The sequence below is a fragment of the Nyctibius grandis genome, chromosome 4, assembly GCF_013368605.1.
Source record: "Nyctibius grandis isolate bNycGra1 chromosome 4, bNycGra1.pri, whole genome shotgun sequence".
Taxonomy (NCBI): Eukaryota; Metazoa; Chordata; class Aves; order Nyctibiiformes; family Nyctibiidae; genus Nyctibius; species Nyctibius grandis.
Genome location: NC_090661.1, coordinates 74,319,541 through 74,342,498, shown reverse-complemented (window position 1 = coordinate 74,342,498; position 22,958 = coordinate 74,319,541). Strand labels below are relative to the sequence as shown.

Genomic DNA, 22,958 nt, shown 5'->3' with positions numbered 1-22,958 from the left:
CGGGAGCGCGCGCAGCAGCAACGGCCGCCGGCGGGCGTCCTCGCGCGGCCCCTCAGGGGTGCCGGGCGCGCGCCGCTCTCCCCCCGCGGCGGGGAGCGCGCGGCGGCCGTTAGCGCGGGGCGGGGGGGGGGTGTCGGGCGCCCCTCAGAGCGGCCGGGCGGGGGCCGCGCCCCCCGGCGGCGCCCGCCTCCTCCGCGCTTCCATCAGCACGTGCCGTGGGCGGGAGGGCTGGCGGGGCACCCCGGGAGAGAGCTGGCCGGGAGGAACCCGCCGGGCCTGCTTTTCCTCCCCCGTAGTCCCTCCTCGGGAGGGAGCGCAGGCCGCAGCCAGCAGCCGCCTGAGCGAGCTTGTCGCTAGGCTCCCTGCCCCGCTCGGGCCCCCGCCTACCGCCCCCAGCCTCCGACCCAGACGTTGTATTTCCCCGCCGCCGAGAAGGGCTTTCCCGGTGAAGAGGGTGCGGGAGCTCCTCTCGGAAAGGCCAGGAAGGTGTGAGGGCAAGAAGTGGCCAAGTAGGTGTCATGGAGGCGCTGCTGGCCGAGAAGAGGGCTGGAGAGGTGAGAAGCAGCGCAGGCTGGATATGGCTGCCGGGCCGGGAAGCTCCATCCAGCTGCTGGTGGAGTTGGCGCCATGGAAAATGGACAAGCTGCCAGGATTCACAGAGTAGGTGGGGTGGAGGATTACTGTAGGAGCTTTGATGTGTGTTAAAGGGGACCTGTGCGTGAGCTGGGGTGGGCAACGAGCAGGCAATGGTGGTGGCAGCATAGCGAAAAATGAGGGCCTCAAACGGGCCTTTTAGCTTTGTGGAAAAGTGGTTCTGAAAAGGTTGGCATTGCCGTGCCGTATGAGGGATGGAGGTCCATTGCAAAGGACAGAATTCTTTGTTTTCTTTTTTCCATTTCCTGTATCTCTAAATAAATAAACCCAGTTAGTTAGATTGGAATACATTGTAACTTCTGCAATGAGCTGCTTTGCTCACTGATAAGGTTGCTGAAGGCCATGATTTGCATTGCATTTCCGAGCTTCTCGTCATTAGGACAAATGAGCAAAGTAATAATTTGTCTGTCTGTCTTCAAGGGATGTCTCCCAGCAGCATTGCAGAAAGAACTTTAATGATGGTATGCCGTATGACAAGGAGACTGCACAGTTCCCACCTGGGCTGCTTTTTCTAATCCATCACTGAGCAAAGTGGCAGGAGTTGTGTTTTGGACATGGTCTTCCCTTTCACTTGTCCTGTCACTTGCTTATTCTGCATCAAGAACTTTGTACACAAAGCCAACTATAGGGGGAAACAAAGATGGTATGGCTCATACAAACCTACTCGGTTTCCCTTTCCTGCAAATTAAAACACCCTTTAGGCCTTCAGGACACACCAGCAATTGCTAGTGTCAAGATACTTGCCCAGATAAACTGTTTCTAGAGAGTAACCAATTGGGAAGCAACCTCACTTATCAGTGCCAAATAGCCACATGTGCATATATTGTGGGAAACACAGGCTCGCTTATTATGTTCACCTCTCCACAGGCTAGCTCCGTTTTTGCGTGCTGGTATCAGATAGGACTTGTAAGTGTTGTGTTCTCCACTCCAGAGTTATCACCTCTGAATGTAAGATTAGAGCACTGGCTCTGCAGTATCGTTCACATGCGTTATACCCACGGATCGTAGGCGAGTGCTTAGCTTCCTTACTATCCTATATAGCAAAACATAAGAGGAAGTATAATTTCAAACCTATCAACTTCACAGACTCCTTTAAAATGTAGGCAGTTAAAGGCACACCTAGGAAGTGTAGGTGGCCAGATACTATAGTGATAGGCATGTGAAAATACAGGTCTTGTCTTACTAGACTTTTAGAAAATTTTTTCCGATGACCATCATCCAGAAAAATCTGTCAGTGTCCAAAACAAAGGCAGCCCGCAAGAAAGACAGAATCACAGCTTTCATGCCAAGCAATACAGAACGTGTATGCTTATGTTTATAATTTCAAAGGAAAATATGAGTCTGCTGTTCTTCCACTCTGTCTACTATCAGATTATAGCAACAGAATAGACACTCAATATGGAAGAAGAATGCAACATGCGTGTATGTGCTCCCAGCCAGAACCAAAACTGCTAGAGCTGGCAACTCTTTAAGTAATAATCTGTGTGGTAATACAGTCCTGTGCTTTTCAGATGTTGGATATTGATTTAAATCCAGTATGCATGAATTTAGCAAAAGTCACTAGCCTTGAAATTTGTTTGATCCCTTGTGTGAAATGGATCAACTATTTAAATCCAATTTCTGATGAGTAAATTTGCACATCACACAAATTGCCGTCTCAACTAGTACTTTTCAGGGTGTTTGGGTACTGAAGGTACCACAAGTGATAGTCCCTGACAGGTCAGAAATAGTGCTGTTGAGGATGAAGTTTGCATTGCCATGGCCAATATGCCTATTCTCTGCATAAATGAGCACTGCATAAATACTTGTCTTAATCAAAGTAAACTACATTATAATAATATTAGGGCTGCAGGAGACTGACCCAAATCTTGATCTAAAATGATGAACTGTAACAACCTTAAAAAGTATTTGGGTTGTTCTGGATGTCTGATGAAACATCACATGGAAAGGACTGGTGTCTTTCAAAACAGTGCAGTTTCCAATTTCATACAGGTATAAACTGTCATTTTTGAAACGTACAAATTTACAGCAAAAGTATGAAAACAATGTAAGCAGACTAAAATTCCTTATTTACAATCATACAGCGGTCTCTGTGTGTGAAGGGGACTGACACATGAGATGTTCGACCTGATGATGGAAGAGTTTTCTTTATGCGCCACCTGAAGAACTCAGTTGTATTCCCCCAAATGAAAGTAACTGCGGAAATTTAACCTTAAGATTTTTGTCAAGTAAACCATGAAGAATCAAACCTGATTGTTTTGCTTTGTTTACCTTGCAGGGCAGGTAGACATACCTATTTAAACCATAAGATGAACACTTTAGGTCTTAGGCACTCAGAAACACAGAGTTCCAGTGAGCTAGTGATCAGTAACAGACATCTGACCTGGTGAAGATTTTAGGAATCTGCAAAAACTAGGACACATCAGGTTTTGGTAACATGAAGTATTTATTTTGTTAATCGAGCAACACCCAAAGATTCTGTTGTCTGAAAATAAACATATGTTCATTCAACATTTGGCCGGGATTGAAGTCTTAACATGAAATACAGAAAAAGCAGTTCAAGACTGACTGTTGTGATGAAGAGTGCTGTATTTAAAAAAAAACTAAATCATGAATTGGATAGTCTTCCAGCTGCTTTCTTTGTCATTTCCTCTCCAGGAATTTTTTATTAGTTCTTGGAATCACTTGGGAACTGCAAATCTTAAATATCAAAAGATCTTTAAGAACAAAGAGGTATATATAGGGAGAAGGTCATCCATGTGATAGGTCTTTATCTTTGTAGATCCTTCTTCCATTCAGTCTCTGGAATTCATATGTCTTAAATCTGTGGTCCAAATACATTTTTGAAAACTGTTTGCAGTTAGATGAGTACTTCTCTGTTACTGTTACCAAAATAAATATTCCATGTTACATATTAAAAGAATATTACCCTTCAGCCAGGGACACAATTTTTTCACTTAAAATGACGTAAATTTGGCTTTGTCTTTTTTCAGAATTATTTTACTTGAAAGCACATTCTTTTGATTATAAATTTATTCAGCTGTCTGTTACTTAGAAATGTCATGGATTTTATTAAGCGTTTTAAATGTAAGCATAATTAATTCAATAAGGCAGAATCAAATCTGTGAAGAAAGGTATTTTTTTTTTACATTTCTGCTAGCGAAGCACTGATAGTAAAAAAGCAAAAGTATTCATCAGCACTGCAAGCCCTGGCCAACCTTCAGTCCAACCAGCGTGATGTGGAACTGAGCACAGTGCAGCACTGGAGAGCACTGTGGAGATACTCCGAAGAGTAACAGCTCAATGTTAGGAACATTGGGAGACTGTTCCCACAGCTTAAGCACTTGGTGTATTTTGGGGTTACTTCTGGGCTTCTGCAGACCGGATTCTTCTTTAACCTTGTGCAGGTGGACAGGGAGGAAGGAGAACATAACAGCTATACCTGTCAGGTGCCTGAGGCGGCTGCTGCAGGATGTGAACGGATTCCTTACTGAGCTGTGTAGTAGGGAACTCAATTGCATCTTGCAAAGGGCTGTAGTAATGGGAGCACTTTGCCTGATTACAAGTGCTCTAGGAGACATTTTGCCAGTCAAGAACCAAGCTTTCTGTTCCTTTTTCTGTTTCTTCTTCCTATGCCTAGTTGAGCTGCATGTTTCTGTTTTATGAACTCCTAGGTACAAAAAACGTATTCCAGTCTTTTCACCGGGCCATAATAAACCATGAGACAACTCTCCTTATAAGTACAAAGAAACATTTCAAATTATTTTGTTTTTCTTAAAGCCAATGTAGGGTAGTAACATTAAAAGTCTTACACAGATAAATATTTGTAGGTTCAGCAGAGGCTTCACCTGGGTCCTTCACTCACATCAGTTTGTTTGGAGAATTAGTAATATGTTTTCCCCTAGATGCATGCAAATAAAATCCTAAAAGTCTTTATTTGCTCTGAGAAGATTAAGTATTTAGAGTTAGGCTTTAGTGCTGATTTTAAAATTTATATTCTGAATTAACTCTCAGTCTGCAGTGCCGAATGATCTACAATGAAGGTTTCATTATTAGCTTCTCTCTGAGAATATCTAAGATAGAATAAAAGGTGGAGGAACACAAACATAAGAGGTATTTGTTACTTTCTTTTACAAGTTTGAATAATCCTTAGATCCAAAACCACATTGTATTATCATTTCTCCTACTGATGCTTCATTCCCTCAAGCCTTTGTAACAAAAAATTCACTTCTTGATAACGATCCTTTTTCAGCAACAGAAACTGAACCAATGCTGAAAGAGGAAATGTAAATTTATAACTAAAAGAATGTGCTTTCAAGTAAAATAATTTCTGTCTTGGTGTGTATAACAGCTTTGTCCTCAAGAGGCGTGGATTCAAGTGGATGTGTTTCTGGCAGCTGAGGTGGGTAGTGTCGAGATTTACAAAAATTAACATTTATGACACTGAAAATGCTATGTTCTTCCAGGCTTGTTAGAATGAAACAGATCTGAATCCTATACAAAGCAAATCAACCAAATAATTTCAATTAATCAAATCCTTATTCTTTTTCTCAGTCTAAACATATCTTTAACCATGAATGCATTGCTGTCAAATAAGAACAAATGCAGCAACATACTCTCATTCTCCTCTTTTTTCACATTCTAGCAAAACCAAAATAATACATGTCTACTAAATTAATAATAAAAGGATATGCTTGTACTTCAGTCACAGCAATCAACTAATATGTCTGAAAATATGTAATGAAATTAACAGCATAGCAATAAAGCTTTTCTCTCTTAGTCTGTAAGATACTTGAATATGTGCTGGAACTGGAACTTGAACAAGTTGAAGAAACACATACAACTAAAAGCAAATCCTGACGAATAGTCTGTAACTTCCTTCACTTCCAATGAGAAATTGGCCTGTGTCTGCAAATCTGTGGATTTGGCAGCTATACCTAATTCAGTTTAAACTCCCACTGGCATCAGCAAAAAATTACCTGATTAAGGATGCAGGATTGGATCTAAGATAATAGCATATTAAAATTCCACTATAAATTCAAAAGCTACTAATGGAAATTAAATCCCTAAAATATCAAATGTTCAAAGCAGCTGAACAGTTTTCAGTGTACATGCTCAAAATGCTAAACAATAGTAGCTATTGCATGTGCGACCATCAGGAAACACAGCTGTGCTTCTTTGTGTTACAATTAATTACTTCCGTTGTATATAAAATTGAAAGTATTGGTACTCTGGGGCGGAAAAAGGATATCCTGATACACTGCTCCTATTTCCTTACCAAGGCCTATTACTGAATATTTCACCATTAATTCAGTTACAATGAATATCCTGCAATGAATAAAGGAAGGGTAGATTGGGTGGTTAATTGTTATGCTAAAAGCTACTTTTTCTTTGCATTTTCACTCTCCTACATTTTTATCTCATTTTACTACTTTCACATGTGCTCTCTTTGATAGCAGTTCCTGACTTTAAGTAGTTGCACTTAATAATGAAAGTCTAAAATAAACATTTACTTAACTCTCCTTTGACTTAAAGATTGATCTATTAATTTTTTTATGGTATGAGATCAGAGAAAGCAGAAGACACTGTCACTGTCCTTTAAAGGAATGAGGAAAATCTTCTCAGCTTAAGTATTTGTGGCCAGGTTTTCTGAAGCTGGCACACAGAGATGTAGTTTATACCTTTCTGTGCCAGTGAATTTCCCTAAGCTGGAGGGGAGTGAGGATTCTTACCCAGAGTTAGGGAGGAGTAGTAACAGCCCAGCATTTCTCTGGTTTGCACTCTTTAATTTTTTTTGGTGGGAATTACATAGGAGCAAAAACTGTTTTAGGTTCTACTAAATAGTGCAGATCTGGACCCTAAGGATATACACTGCCCCCAGACTTCAATATCTGCTTTTTAATAACACTGTCTCTTTGTTTTTAGAGAACTTCTGAACAGAGAGCAGCTTCTGTGACTGCTTAGAAAATCAATGAAGTCTCCACCAGCCACATAAGTCTATAAAAGGTGGATAATGTGTTATGCACTTGCTACTAAGAATTTAATCTCTCAGGATGCTCCTCCTAATCTAAAAGTCCATGGTTGCGTGCCTAGGTGTAATTAACACCACCAGACTCTTTCCAATCCATTATAAGATACATAAGTGACAGGGGGGAAACGTGGAGTCCTTCAATGTGAGCACAAATAAATTCTGCCAAATGAACTGAAATTTTGCAAGTTTGAATTCAGGCTAGTTGGTGTCACAACAAAGTAACAGAAGAATGGCAACTCAGAAAAGCTCCCATTCCAGAAACTGGTTTACATAATACAGATGGCAGAAAATTGTCATTCACATAAAATACAGCCCTGTTCTCCTTTTGCTGCAGCAGCTGGCACTGGGAATACAGTCTTAAAAGACAACTATGCCCTGTCATTATTTCATAACAACACAGTTTAGATTCAGATATGTTAAATTTGATGCGATAGCTAGAACCTGGATCTCTCTGGCTAGCACGATCACATTTCTTGCAAGGATTTTTTGGCCAGAAGTATGTGCAGTGTAGCGTACATGCTGTGTAGCACGTATTTAGTAAAGCAGAAACTTCCAATTAGTGTCATATATATTGTGTATCCACAATAAATCTCAGTAAGTCTGGTATTTTCAGGACACAGTAGGCTGACTGAATACACTCACACTAGCAGCACCACACATTGTATTACTTTTTACCCCACATTGTTATACAGCTTACAAGCATGTGTCACAGTAACTCTGGTCAGGCTTCCACATGTGCAGAGATCCTAAGGAAATTTATGATGTCCTCAGAATCAGTACAGGGAAGAATTTCCAGGAAGAAAAAGAAAATTGGTCAGGGAACATGCAGGCCCACCAGTGGCATTGGGTACTGCAGAGGAACACTTGGTTGTGAAAGAATATATTTGGTCTTTGTTTATAATGCACAAATAAAATTTTTATTTCTGACTTCATTATTTTTTATATGAAGCCAGATTTTAGAAAGCGTGCCCGTCTTTCTGCTCCCACATCTCCTATACTATCAGAAGTCTAGGGATGTTACCTCATAAAGCACAAAGACCTAACTGATAACAAGAACTAGGTCTCTAGGTGCACTCCATTTAATGCATTATTACTATTATGCTATGTATAGTAAATGGACTATGTGACAACAATTTAGCCTCAGGTACTGCAGGTATGAAACACATCCACTTAAATAAAATCAGGGCCTCTGTTCTGAATGTTCCAATCCACATGCATGTTCCATACATGCCTATAGGAATGCCTGCATTCATCAACATTAAGATTTCTTTCAGTCAAACTAAACCTTGATCCCAACATTATTTTCCAGTCTACGTATGATTAGATCTTAAAATAATTAAAATCCTATAAATCATTCTTTTGTTCTGAAATGAGATCCTTAATTATGGCTATAGATATTTATTAAGCTTCCTAAAAATCCAAAACATCCCCTTTAATGCACCGTAAGAATAAAATATTCTAGAACAGCAAGTTTCCTAGCTTTCTTGTAGCAAGCAGTGTTCATTCCACACGCTCTGGAAAGACCACCACCTTTATTCAATTCAAAGTTGTATTTTTATCTATATCTTCTAATTAAAAGAAAAATAAATCATTAATTCACTTTCAGAAAGGCCTCAACTCTTTTTTCAGTAGCACTACAGGTAGCAAAACTAAGCAGAAGAATTTCCATAACATCTTTGTCATTAATGAAAATAATCTGAATTCTAAAGTAGTAAGATTAGAAAATACATTTGTAGTCGAGGCAGATTTATTAATGCTACTTTATGCATACTAATTTATTATTCCCTAACAGTTAAAATCTGGAAACTTTTAACGGAAAAAACATGCTTTGTTCAAAAGTTAAGCTTCATTTGAAAAAAATTTATTCTGCTTGTCCTTATTACACAGAAAAGTCTTGTGACTCAGTCTGACCGTCCTTATTAGTACAACACACATTTGTTACTGTTTTCTTTTGATGTAATCTTCCTAAGAGGAGGAGGAACAACTGTATTTTTAACAGCTATCTAAGGGCATGTTTTGTAGGCATACAGCACAGAATTTATGCCTGAATATAATCTGAATCTCATCCATAACTCTCTGATTTGGCTGGGAGAACAAAGCATTTCATTGTGTATTCAATAATGGTTTCGGCAATCTTATTCACACATTCCTTCCTTTCTTAATCAACAGAAACTGGCGGAATTTAAGATTCATTATTGGGGGGGAAACAATGCCAAAGCCTATAGTTTTGAAATCACCATTTTCTTCAGAGCAAATCGTAATCTCTCTCTATTAAGAATCTCTTAATGCAACACTTGCCAAGGTATTTAGCACCATGTCCTTCGCTCTATTCATTTTTTGCACCCTATTAGCTGGCACAGTGCTTGTGCCTCTCTTGCTTCCACTTCCAACAGCTGAACTCTCCAGGTATCACAGTGCACAGTTTAGGAACCACTGTCTTGTGCAAAGGTTAAAGGTCAGAACAGGCAATCTGAAAAACAGCAATTTTGAACTGACAGAAAATTGCGTATGTTCCGTTCATTCTTTTGAGTCGTGTTTTTCCTTATGCATATAGTAAACAGAAATAGGGCTATAAAATAAAATCAAAGTGCACAAAGTTGTGATTCCTGATGCTGTACTTTGTCATGCCATCTAAAGCCAAGTCTGTCTATTTATCATGTAATTTCTTAATTAGGTTGAATATAATTAGTTGTATCTTTAAAAATCCTGCATTCCTGAGGCGTGTGGATTAGGAATGCACAAAATGGCTTTTTTAATAAGCCACACGGTTATATGAAGATACCCTTTCATTTGGAAGTATTTCTTGGCACTAGAGCTCAATGGGGGCATTTAAAACGTTTTGTATATTATTTAGTCACTTCTGCTAAGAAATGGAAGAACACTCATCTGAACTTATGCAATCAAACTTTGTTCTCAGGTGCATCGATGTAACCTATGACAGAGTTTACCCATTCCTTATAAAGTTATATAAACCCTTATAAAGTTACTATAAACAGTATTTGTTGACACAATAAGGTCTTTGACTATACAAGTCTTCCTAAGTTACAACATGTACTGTTAGTATGCTACATCTTTCAGGCATCCTAACATTTGTTTGTTTAAAACAGCATTATTTGATTAACAAAACATTCATGATTGATATACAACAAAGTTGAAACCAATGCTTTTAATTTTTATTTTCAGGTCTGAAGTAGACAGTACAAGCTTTTATATGCTTTCTTATCAGTATTACATGGCTGAAAGCTGTCAGCTGTTCACATGCCATATTAATAAATAGGCCCAAATCATAAAGCTTTAACTGTATTTGCTTTTATTACTAGACCGTTTTATTCATGTTGGCACAGATAATCCATGCAAGGTAGTTACTCACACCTCATAAATGACACTACATTCTGTTTCTGAAATAACTAGGAATTTAAGAAAAAATGTATATCTAAAAGCAAGGGCACTTGTGGCATCAAGTCAACATGTATTATAAAACCTAGATTTCTAATATGATCACTGCAGGCAAGAAATCACTCAGTTTCAAATTCGGATGTTTATAAATACTAAACAAATTAATATCTGCTACCAGGAGACAAGTATTGCAAATAAACATCAGTGTGCCCAGCATTAGACACTAATGAGTGTGTTCAGTGCTGTGGACATTCACATTATTAATCATAAATACAAACAATCTTTAACAAAACATTTCACCCAAAGTACTGACCACTGAAGGACCAAAGTAAAATATTTTTCCTTGTTTTGAACTCATTTTTGAAATGTGTAATGTGTAAATACAATATAGTAAAAACTAACTTCTAAAAAAAGAAGTCACAAGAGTGGGTTTTTTTTTCCAGATAATAAAAACAGTCGTCTTTGGAAACATTTAATTTACCCAGTTCTGCAAAAAGAACAGAAAAAGATAAAAAGTATTAAGATAACTTTGAAGCCTTTCCCTGAAAAGTTATTGAACACTTTTTAATTAGATAAAAGGCCGGTCTTTTTATTTGATCATTCAGAGGTACAGTATCTTTGGTTTATTATGTAAAACCTCACATTAATTAGAATGAGAAGAAATATTTAGAGGAACTTAGGACTTGTCCCAGGCATCTATTACAAAACATAAAACATAAACAAGTACACATTATTCATCTTGCATATTTTCGTACAGTGTTTATGTTCAATGATAGTTGAAGGGCCCTATTCTGAACTATATATATAATCTCTATGCATTTTTTCCCCCCTCCATATCACAAAGGTGACATGTGGCAGAAGAGTATCAGCAGTTATGTGGTATTCTACCCCCTGTGAAAGTTAAAATACTACATTATTATTCACAAATTTCTGGTTCAGATATGTGCAAAAATTATCTCTTAATATAGATACCAAGGGCAGGTAAGTGGATTCCCTATTTTTGGACCACATTATGAAGCAGCACAAGTCAAAACAGGAAATTTATTACATGATAATCCTCAGGGTATCTCTGTTCTTCATTCAGAGATATCACTGTACCTCATATAGTGATATGTAAACTAGCTTTAATCTCACTTGCTCAGACACCAGCTGGAGTCAGGGCATGTGTTTCAGTGCAGGTTATCTGTTCAAGGAAATTTTCAGGACTCTGTTGAGCTAGTACGGCTCCCACTGAAGTCTGTGCTGCTGCATTTTCACTGTTGCCACTCCACAAGCTAGCTCAGCTATGCTTACAAACATTGCATTCACCTTTCCGCAGCACTGACTTCAAATTTCCTAGATTGGATCCTGTATCCCTCTTGCTCACCCCTTCTATACATATTTGTACTATCTCTCTGGACTATTGTGAGCTACTTGTACCCTAATTTCTTACTTCAAGCCCTTTTCCTGACTGCAGTGAGTCATCCTGGCTATTCTCCCCTTCCCCCCTCTGCCCCACCCCAACTATCTAACATGTCAACTTAGTGAAACTGGCCTGACCTAGCTATTCCCCCTCCTCCAGCCCCAGCTTCAGTAAGGGCTTCCCGTCTCCTCAATGCCTCATCTTTTCACACTCAACCGGAGGCCCCCAGAGCCCCTACATTCTGGCTGTCGCAGGTGCTCTCCCTTCTCTGATCCAAGCCTCCCCTCCCCTGCCCACACCGAGACCCCTGTCTCCCACACCCCCATCCACCCCAGCAATTCACAGGCTAACCTGGGCCGCTTCAGCTGGCAATCTGTGCTCCCCTGCGAACGTGAAGAGAGAGCCCCAGCCGTGCTGCCTACCACCATCTCTGCACAGACTGTACCTCTGCCTAAGCTGCAGCCCTCCATCTCTGACCATTTCCTAAAATGCTTTATCTTTCACCCTGCCAGTGAAGAAGCAGCTTTTAGGGACATTGAGGGGGAAGGTGGAGAGGGAGACACATACATATACACACGTGCAGATTAGAGGCGAAAGACCTCACAAAATTCTTCTGAGGCATCACAAGCCCTAGCATTTTGTGTCCTCCCAAGGAGTCTGACTCCCTGTTTTGATGTTGATAGTAAGAGACTAGTCCCAGTCAGTGGGTAACACAGAAATCTGCCTAAAGAATATCTTCAATGCAGTCTTAGTATATAATATGCTGATATAAAATCTCTTAAATAACAGAGAATAAACAACATCATTTTGTTGAATGACATTCAAAAATTAAAAGGAAATCTAGAATTGTCTCACTGTTATGAAAAGGTATTTAATGAAGTCAAATATGAGTGAAAAAATATTTATCTTCCATTATTACAATTTATTCCTCTAGAGAATATTATGAGTCAGATCTTTGAATTTTGTAATCAATGGAACCATATTCACACCAGCCCAGCACCAACTGAAAACAGAAAATTTGTTTGCCATAGAAAAAAAAGGCTTTGCATATAATGTACTAGTGTTTTAGAACAATTCATGCATACAAAAATCTGACCCTGTAGCACTCAGATCAGATCACTGCTAAGATCAGTGAGAACTAAGATACCTACTGAATAAATACAGGTCATACACGTCAAAGCTGCCACAGGCAGTTCAGGTTCTTATTTTTGTCCAAGATGCGGACTGCCTGCAGCTAACAGCTCTCATATTAGAACTCCAAATTTGTTTTATTCCTCCCCCAAGCTTTGCATAGTTTTTTGTCCCTGCAAAGACACCAATTTTCTTAAAATGGACATTACCCATAGGAGGGAAAAGGCAGACAATGCTGTGTAATTTCTTGTTACTCAAAACACAAGGTAAAATAGAGTGCAGATGGCACCAGAATGTGGCCCACAGAATGCATCCTCAGCCTCAGAAATACTAATTCAAAACTGTCAGTACTGCAAGCTGTCAACACACACATCATAATTGTTAAAGAAATCAATAAAACTTGATAATAAAACTTGAATAGTGATCAGACTTTCCATTTTAACTCTTATTTTGTATCAGACAGAAGTGCTGTCTACAAAAGTAATTGATATTTAAAATTAAAAATTCAAAAGTATTATCAGTACTACAAGTATTGCTCTTTTGCAAAAAAAAAAGTTTTATAAATAACTGAACAACTTGAAAGTTGTTCTTAAAATATTAGAAAAGATCACTGTGTGGTTATCCTAATTGTCGGAGCCTAGCTACTGTTTCACAATTCAGGATGTGTTGCATTTAAACTAACAAAAGTAATAAAGAGTATGTGACTGTGGTGTTATGCTGCCTTATGAATTTTTAATCTATGTTAATTTCCTATAGGGAAAGAAAAAGATGCCCTTTTCCTGAATATGTGGGATAGAGTAGGGAAGTTTTGCAAGCTATCTCCCACTTCCTAGCTGTGCTAGATGGATGGGTGTCTTCTGTGTTCGTCAATGTGAAGGTCCAGATGTAGATTCCTACCTCCCGCTGATACCAATGGGAATTAGAAACCAAAGCAACTTTGAGTATTTTTCTTCCCCAAGAGGAAAGGAAAACTGGTTTTGAATTAAAAGCTGGCCTTTCTGGTCAGCTCTATTCCATTCAATTTAAGAACAATTTGGAGAAAGCCAGTTGTCCTTTTCCATTATGATTTGAAAGTGAACTAATCTACTGTGCATGTATAAGCCAAGTGCACTAGCAAGGTTGACCCACCACCCTTTTCTCAATCTTACTGCGTTATGGAAGGAGTTAATTCTGTTTCGACTTTATTTTCAAACTAAGTTACGGATTGTCTCCTAGGCTTCCCAGCTACATGTGGATTCAAGGCAGATGTCTTATTTGGAAAGAATCTAAAATATTTGATGCTATGAGGTAGCACCACAACAAAATGGAACAGCACTCACTTTTCATAGAGGAAACCCTAATCTATTTATTTCCCTTTGACAGCTATGGCCTTTGGTTCTACAGATTATTGTACATGTGGCACTTATTCATTCCTGTTATGAAAGAAAATCACTTATACAAAAGGACTTTTCCAGTTGTTCTTAAACACTAGCGTGTGGTCTAAGCAGTAAAACTGCTGTGGATAGTTCACTTGAAACTGTATTTGTGCATTACTTTTTATATTACAGTTTTTAGTTAATTTCAATATTTTCCCCAACTGTTGCTCTAATAAAGGACTAGTTCATTTGGTTTTGACTGTTCATTCAGTAGGGTTTTGTATGAACCTTGCAAAAGCATGTTCTACATTTACAAAAGAGGTTAAAGTTAAACTTCAGAAGTATCAACTTCCTAGCTTTTACCAAGGGAAATGCTAGCCATGGTTATCAACTTTATAATTGCCCAGTTAGTCATCTGTTTTCCCCCAGCATTACTGACTACCAACTCTTCTTTTAAATATTGATGGCATGGGCATGCTTCTTGCACAGTGGCTTATCCTTCTTGGAGTAGAATGGCTGACCTTCCAAATTCACATGGCATACCTAGAATTAATAATAAATACAATCAGGAATCATTTAAAAAGAGAGAGAGAGAGAGAGAGAAAGACATGATTATCAATTTCAACTGTATTTCTCTTCTACCCACACATTTCTTTGGCAGAAGTGCATCTGATTTCCTGGATCAAAGTGCATGCCTTGATAGTTTTCCTGCTCTGGTTTGCATCAGCTCTCCTCTCTGTACTTTCCTGCCACCACTACCCACTAAGTTCACTAGTTTCCATTAAAATGAAGTCTGGGTACATGATCCCTTAGGCAGCTTCGGCATGTCCCAGCAGTGCTTATGTAGACTGTCAGAGGATAATGGCACGCTTGAGCACATGTAGCTAGCTCAGACTTTAAGACCTAGATTCTGATCCTTGTAATGTATGATTTTACAAAAGCTCTGGTTAGGTGCCATGGTCCCAGGGGTACCATCCTGCCATGGTACCATTAGGTACTCCTTCCTATTATTACTTTGTCTTGGTATGGGTGCTTATGTGATCAAGGAGTGAGTCATTCAGACAGCTGGTATCATTGAAAACTAACTACTTATTCTTACCAGGTTATTCTGGAACCACAGATTTCTCTGCCTGGCTGTGTAAGTGCTGGTATTGACATAACAAAGCATGTGAGAATGCAGGGCCGAGGCAGAGCAGCCCAGGTCTAGATCAGCTTAAACTGCCCTGGAATTGTACCGATATCTACACAGGATAGGGCAACACCACTTGCAAGGTCAGAGTTGACTAGAAACACTTAAGGAAGTCAACACATCAGAATCTAGGAATAAGAATAAACGTTGCCCCTAATGGTTATGGCAGGCTTAAGACCATCAGTGATGTGCTACTGCAAGTGGAAGGAAAATCTCATGAAAGGATATGAGGATAGCATATTAGAAATTAAGTCATGTGTTTACTTGCATTTGACTTAACCCACTGAAAGAACAAAAAACACTGTGAGAAGTGCATTAACAAAACTGTCACCTCCACAGAAAATTGGGTTGCTAATTTAAATAAACACATAAGAATGCAGTTAAATGAACAAGCAAAAAAGAACACGAAATATTCAGAGAAAGTGTCTTTTATAAGCGACTAATAGCTATTAGTTTGTGAAGGAAAGTCACTGTCTTACTATTTCTTTCTATGTAAGAATTTTAAAAATACTTCAGTTTTCACAGACACTTTTGTGTCACTTCCATGTACCCTGGAAAGACCAGTAGCTAGTTTAGCTTTAGATATTTATAAACATTTCTATACTTTCTACTCTTCAAATTATATTTTAAGAGTTCAACAAACATTAGAAATTATCACTGTCAGTTTTGGTGTGGCTAACATACTATTTTTAGTTAGAGGTTCTTGATATTATTACCTTAGGAATAATGTTGTAGAGCAGCACAGCTGTATTAGAACCATATGAAAAGTACTGTTTATCATATGGATTTTACTACTCTGTGTGCAGAGTGTGGGAATATGGCCACACTATATAGCTGTACGCACACCACAGATTGATGAGTTTGACCAACTTCTATGCTAATGACTATTCATTCTCTCTGTTTACAGACTCCTTTTTGCAAGTTTCAACAAGCATTCTGCATGGAAATACAAACTGAACTGCTTTGTAAGTAAGATTATGTCTCTACTGTTCAGTATGGTGTTAATCTGTTTTAATCTTGCTTTATCTTTATGTGGTAAACATTGGAAAGAGAAACAGTGATAGTGCTATGTATTACTGTACGTACTCTCTAAAACTGGGTGTTTTATTAGAAAGCACTCACTTGTGATGGTCAAATTTAATAATTCTAGTAAAAGTTTACAGAGAAGAAGAGAAATTGCTCCCATCCTTCTCCATCTGCAAGTAAAAAAATTAAATTCACTCCCTCTTCATCCTTAGGCATGTGTTAGTCATTCCTGCTTTTAGGTCTTCTGATGTTACTTCACAATTTGTGAGTATAAAGAAATGAGATAGTATTTGGTATAGAACCTACAGCACAAATGAAGCAGGTATCATGCCAAGTGTGTCCAAGAGCTTCAATGAATTTATCTCCAGCTTCAACAGGAAAATCACAGCCATGGCATTTTGTGCTGAACAAAGCAATATAATCTAAAAATAAAACAAAAAGCAAACTTAGAACAAACTCTTAATGTAATTGTCTTAAATCCAAGAGAAATAGAAAGTTTCCAGGGGATGAATTTTTTAATTGTTTTTGCTCAGTTTCCTACTGCATTCACTGAAACACCCTAAAATTTGCTTATTTTATTTCACTAAATACAAATTCAGTGCAAAACCCCACATCAGCACAACAGTTGTCATCAAAAACATAGAAAAAAAACAAAAAAAAATAACGAAATTTGAAGTTATGTTTCTCACATTAGTTTTAAATTAGCTTTAATGTATGTGGAAGCTATTCATAAGGACAAATATGGTCATACAAAACACAATCTAATGGCCAGTGAGCGTTACCTTAAGGGTGGTACGGAAGCATAGTTTAAGTTTCTGTGACTGGATTTATGTTCTCTCTGCATTAAGAGAGAATATTATGGAAATTCCATACTGGCTGGTTAATACATCTTTACTTTGAATATCAAGTGCAATTTGGAAAGACTTGACATTGAAAAAGAAATTCTAAAGGTATATGGAATTTGTGAGAGTCATTAGAGGTTATGGCAAAACCTCCAATTTTGAAGGGTAGGTGCCAAGTCAGTCATGCTGTATGGTTTTCATTCTTCACTAAGAGTTACTCTGATTTGTAAAATTTGATTTGTGCAAACATAAGGAAGGAATCTCCAGAGAGAAGTAGGCCAGAAGCTCATTAAATGGACAAGGCAGGGCTTACAGAGAGAATACCACTTAAACCTTAACCTGCTTCCTGACCATGTCAGGCAACTCATTTGCATGGCAAGCACCATTTATTAAACTGGATTACATTTTCCGTAGCTTGGGAAAACCTGGCCTTTTCCTTTCTTAGTTGGCAAGCAGCACTCAGAAAACGAAATCTGCAGTGCCATGTGTTGCACATCTGAGCAGAGCTATCTTTTCATATATGTTGCTTGATCAGGTTTAGGGTGAGGTAGCAGTATCAGAGGTCATAATTCAAGCAACTTAGTAGAGAGAATGTGGGCAGCAACCAACGCATACTGTATAGAAGTGCTACCAGAACCGTAAAAGAAGGATTTTTCACCCCATGGCGTTCAGATTTCTAGTAAGCAGAATTTAGCAGAGAAGGGAGTGGGACAGGGAAGAGAGTGTAGGGAGAGAAATGGAAGGTAAGTATCATAATACATAAGGGAGAGAAATGAGGTAAGGCATTCTGGGACATAGAGGTAAAAGACCAGCTCTCTGCCAGTCTATCATATAAAGTGGAGAAAAATACAGAAAGGGAAACACTTGTATATGTGGAGAGTGGAAACAAAATCCATGCTGGATGGGTAACTGATTTTATTTTATACATCAGCTACTTTATTCTTATGTTGCTTCCATACAACATGAAGCACATGGTTACTGAGCAGAACTGTCCAGTTTGCCATACCTTTCTCACAGTAAGGTTCCCCATCCTCCATGTGAAAGAGACTATTCCCAAACGGCATCTTACAAGCAGCACAGACAAAGCAAGTTGTGTGCCAAGTCTGTTTTAGGGCATGCATCACTTCCTGTAAAACAAACAAACAAACGAAAATCTCCAGCAGAATAGCATGCCCTGCAACTACCTACTAGAGAAAAATACAAGGCAGAGATGCTCTAAATTTTTCCCTTCTGTATCAGCCAATTCCTCTCCTCAAAAGAAAGGAGGATGACAGAAATTGGGCTCCTTTAGAAAGAAAGAGGAAATAGGAATGCAAACTTTCTAGAACAATGTATTTGCCAAAATGAAACAACATAGTGCAGCCAGCTGTTTGTATCAACATGCCCAGTCGCTGTTGCAGAAGAGATTCTGCACAAAGATTCTGATTATTTTCTCCTTTGTTTTGACATGACTAGTATGAACTCTTCAATGCAAGAGTATGTTTTGTTAAATAAATTTTAAAGAATAATTTTCTCTCTAAGACCAAGAAATGTATGCAGGGGATAAGTGATTTAAGTCTGATGTTTCAAAGCAACTTAGATTATGTACTAACTTCTTTAAGCTTCTCACAAGAATGCTTCACAAACTAATGGGAAAAATCTAAAAAAAAAAAAAAAAAGGTTCTTAGATTTTAAGTTATGTGATTAGTGAAAACGAGTCTTCGTGTCTGTTCCTAGGCCATGTGTTCATCACAAAAAAAACCAAAACCTGTGCAACTGATGTTCTCTTGAACTGAGTATCCAGATTTTATCAGCTTCTTTCTTCTATCCAGTATGGAGCAATCGCTATTACTGCTTCATTCTTACATTGTCATACAGAAGTCCACCAAGTCCAAAAGCTGCTGTACTGAGCTCTGATGCATTGTTACCTGCTAATTTGTCAATCTTACTTGTGCCCAAGATGATGTTTGATAGTGTATGTCTGTCAAACAGTCCAGATTTCAAAGGGCCAGCTGTGTAACTGGTGTAAATTAATTTAACTTTGTTAACTTCAGTGAAATAGGATTGATTTACACCAGCTGAGAATCTAGATACTATTTTATGTTGCTTCCAATTATATATGTAGACTCTGATTCTCTTCTAAAGATTATTTTTTATCTCCACTGACTATGACAAAAGGGATTGAAGTCCTCTTCCATGCTTTCAATCCAGTGAATAGACAAATTAGTCTAATTTATGTTTGCCATATATCTCATTAGAGAATCACCATTTCAGATTCATTAACTTCTGTTACTGTTTGCAAAACAACTATCACTGATAAATAGGTTTGGATCCATTTATGAACCTCACTGAGCTAAGAAGCAAAAAACAGATTGAGAAATTTTATTAATATAAATAGAGGCAGCTGGCATCTTTGCTATTTTCCTGATGAAAATCCATAATGGGGAACTGATCTGTGCCAGCATTAATTACGTAAGTTAAGTCAGTACTCTGCTGTAAAATTACTCCTACTGCCGCAGAAGCAAACAAGAGTTGGTTGGAGCCAGAGCTTCACCATAGATGTCTGATGCTGCCACCCCTAACTGGCTGTTGCAGAGAAAAGCACCTAGTCTGTCAATGCCAACATTTAGACAGATGTCAAAAGGTAACACCTAAGCAGTGAAAAAAGAGTGTAGTACTCCTTGCTTCCTCATTTAAGAGAATCATGTCATATATTCACTATAACTGCATGCATAAATTCACTGCTAAAATTATCTTATGGTATTCCAACCTCATCACCATCTAAGGTATATGTAGAGCAAATTTACTTGTACCTAAGCATGAGTACGTTAAGACAAAATTGTCATCTGTTTTTGCCTTTCTGGAATTCAGATCTTTGTATTTATTCTGTATTTTCTTAACTATAAGAAGTCAGCAGAATTCCTCTTGGCAGCTGTGTTGCTAGCTACCAGTGAGGTGCAGCAAGAGCGATGGGCCTCTTCCCCAGATCACTGACTTCTCCATTGAAATTCAGACTAAGTGGTATATAAGAAAAAAAAAACAGTTCAAGTCTCTTACTATAAGTATAAGGAAAAGATAGATAAAAGTAACATAGTGTGTATCGGATAGCAAAGAACTATCCAGATAGCGTTACTTTCTTTACACTCAGTGAGATGGTATATTCTGAGTTCAATAAGGTACAGAAATATCCAAGATTTCAGATAGATAAAAATTATTATAAAATAATATGTTTCTCATTCTGAAATAATCAACAGGGTGGGAAATTAGTATTAAAAAGGGGGAAATAATTAAATATCTGCATTCATTGCTTACAGACTAAACTATTTCACTATTTCAGTGAACCATGCAGTTGGAGAAAGGGTTAAGCTTGTTCTCTTACCCCCATGATCTTAGTGTGGCATCTGGCACAGGTTGGTGCAAAGAACTGTTCGTAGCAGCGCTCACAGTACACACTATTCTGCTCTTCCACAAAGCACATATCAGCCAAGGATGTCTTGCAGTAAGCACAATTGAATTCTTCTGGGTGCCAAGAGCGACCCATGGCTACCAGGAAAGGACCCCTGTAAACAATTGTAAATGTCTTATTTGTATTGCAAAAAGACTGAATGACCCTGATTACAAACCCGCTTTGTTAGACACCACATGCATGTATAACAAACATTCTACTTGAACCATAAAGGTGCATATTAAAATAAGATCCAGAAGCCTGAACAGAAACGGTCTTTTTCACGATATTACTCAAACACTTTGCCAATTGGTTAAAACATTTCATTATTGTTTAAGTCATATACATTGGATTTACAGACAACTGTTGGAAAAATCATCAATTGTTTTCATATCTGCATAGCTATAAGTGGTCTTTGTAAACAGCTGCAAAGACAACAGGAAAAGGCCAAGGGCTGTAACACAGAAGATAATGCTACTACTTGAAAGCATAAAAAAAGCAGACAGATTTCCAAACCTACACACTCACACCTCACAATAGCTCCTAAAGTCTCCTGCCACCTTCTCATCTGAGAGAGCATTGCATGTGGCATGTTCTAGAAATGTCAGACTATCAGATGACAACTTGCTGTTTGATTATATGGAAGACACATTAAATTCATTTTGGTGATTTACTCTTGATTGTAATTAGATATAGTGATTACTACTGGAGTCTTTCCATTTCAGAATATATAAAGGGCAATAATCAGCAGTTCCACATCACCAAACTAGCTCCTTTTAGTGGGGGAGACTGTCATTAAACATGGATTACTTAAGTTGGTTAGCAGTCCACAGGGTAACAATGGGCACTGGTCCAGCAGAATGAATTGGGAGAGGAGAAGGGAGAGGCATGCTATGAATCACTGGTAATAGAGTGTAGGCATTATCTTTCTCCAGACACAACAGCAACAATTACATTTGGCTGCTGTTCCAAAATGGTATCTCGTCCCTTTTCTCTCCATAATCCTCCCCCCACCCCTCCAACTCTCCCAATGAAGACATACGTACCTTTTTCAATGGGTACCTTAGGACCAGAAACTTGTTTAAAAAACAGTGATTTGCCACAGCATCCAAGAAACAAACAATTGACATGTATAACTTCGCAGTGATAAAAAGTGAACCACACAATAGCAAAATGAGCTCTGGAAACGTTAAATTAATGAAGCACACAACAGACATCCCTGCTGGGTAATTTATCTGAGTCTTAGGCTCTGGTACTGTATATTAATGTACAATAACCAGTCTCTCTGATTTTTTTTTTCCGCTTCATCCCTCTTCAAAACCTCGTGACCTTACCGAATTATGCTGTTACAGTGCCCACAGAGAGGAGTTCGGCTGCTGGCTGGAAAACGCTCAGCCCTCTGAACTGTTCCCCGGGCTATGGCAGGAGCCTGGGAAGAAGTTGAAACTGGAGACGGGTAAGCAGGAGTTGAGGCAGGAGATGGTACTGGAGCACCCCTTGGTAGGATGTGCTTTGTGACAGTGGTGGTGGTTTTTCCAGGTGCAAATTTCTGGGAAAAGGCGTCATCTGTTACCCAGGGAGGACGACTTGCAGGCTCAGTGTTGGCAGGGGTGTAGGAACGAACTGGTGCTGGTGCTGTTTTAAGTATCCCAAAAGAAACCAAGAAATATTTTAAAGTCTTTTCATCTGGTGGCAAAACAACACCACTTACCAAAGGGTACTCCACGACACACAAAAAAGACAAGCTTCAGATGACACTTAATTATGGTCTGTCCCATTATTTTCTTTAATTCTGGACTGAAGCCAAGGATATCAGCACAATCACTGACTTTTAATCTACATGCTTTACAGAAGTCATTGCCTACTGGCTTTTACAGATTTTATGGAGACCATTTTCAAGGGCATCTCTTCATTTTCTAGTAGGAATGGATATGACAATTCTGTGATAATTTCAAAGATTGCCATATAATCTGTTTAAGACAAGTTAAAAATAGAAAGGCCAGATCATGTAATAAAGTTTTAGATGGAATTCCCCATAATTTCAATAAGAAGTTAAGCTTAAATTTTGATCTCATTATATTCATTAAAATGCAGCATTTTCCACAACTGTCACTGTTATCTATCACTTGTAGGTTTTACTCCTAGGTTTCTGAAGAAAAACAGGCTCGCACAGGGAACACAGACAGAGAGCACTGGAAGCAATATTGAGGGAGCCAATTCAGCTCACATGACCAGCAAGACAAAGCCAACAGCAGTTAGAAGGAAGCCAGACTTGTGGTTATGACTGATCTCAGTTCAGTTCTTGGCTCTGCCACAGACTTCCTGTATAACTTCAAGCAAAGCGTCGTATCTCTGTGCCTCAGTTCCCATGTATAAAAGAGAAATACTGTACTTCCTTTCTTCCACCCTTTGACTATCACATAAAATCTTCAGTGCAGCTGCCTCTGTTTGTATGCACCAGACTCTAATCTTGGGTGGAGCTTTATCACATAAAAATAAGCAGGAGCT

General features: G+C 38.6%; 1 protein-coding gene across 1 annotated transcript in view; it reads right to left on the bottom strand.

Moving 5' to 3' along the window:
* Nucleotides 1-9,836: 9,836 nt before the first annotated feature.
* The window catches only part of LDB3 (LIM domain binding 3), a 127,539-nt gene continuing 114,417 nt past the window's right edge, over nucleotides 9,837-22,958 (bottom strand). The window contains 5 exon segments of the mRNA XM_068399673.1: nucleotides 9,837-14,512; nucleotides 16,491-16,606; nucleotides 18,033-18,153; nucleotides 20,385-20,565; nucleotides 21,785-22,085. Coding sequence (XP_068255774.1) covers nucleotides 14,423-14,512; nucleotides 16,491-16,606; nucleotides 18,033-18,153; nucleotides 20,385-20,565; nucleotides 21,785-22,085 — 809 coding nt within the window. The 3' untranslated portion in view covers nucleotides 9,837-14,422.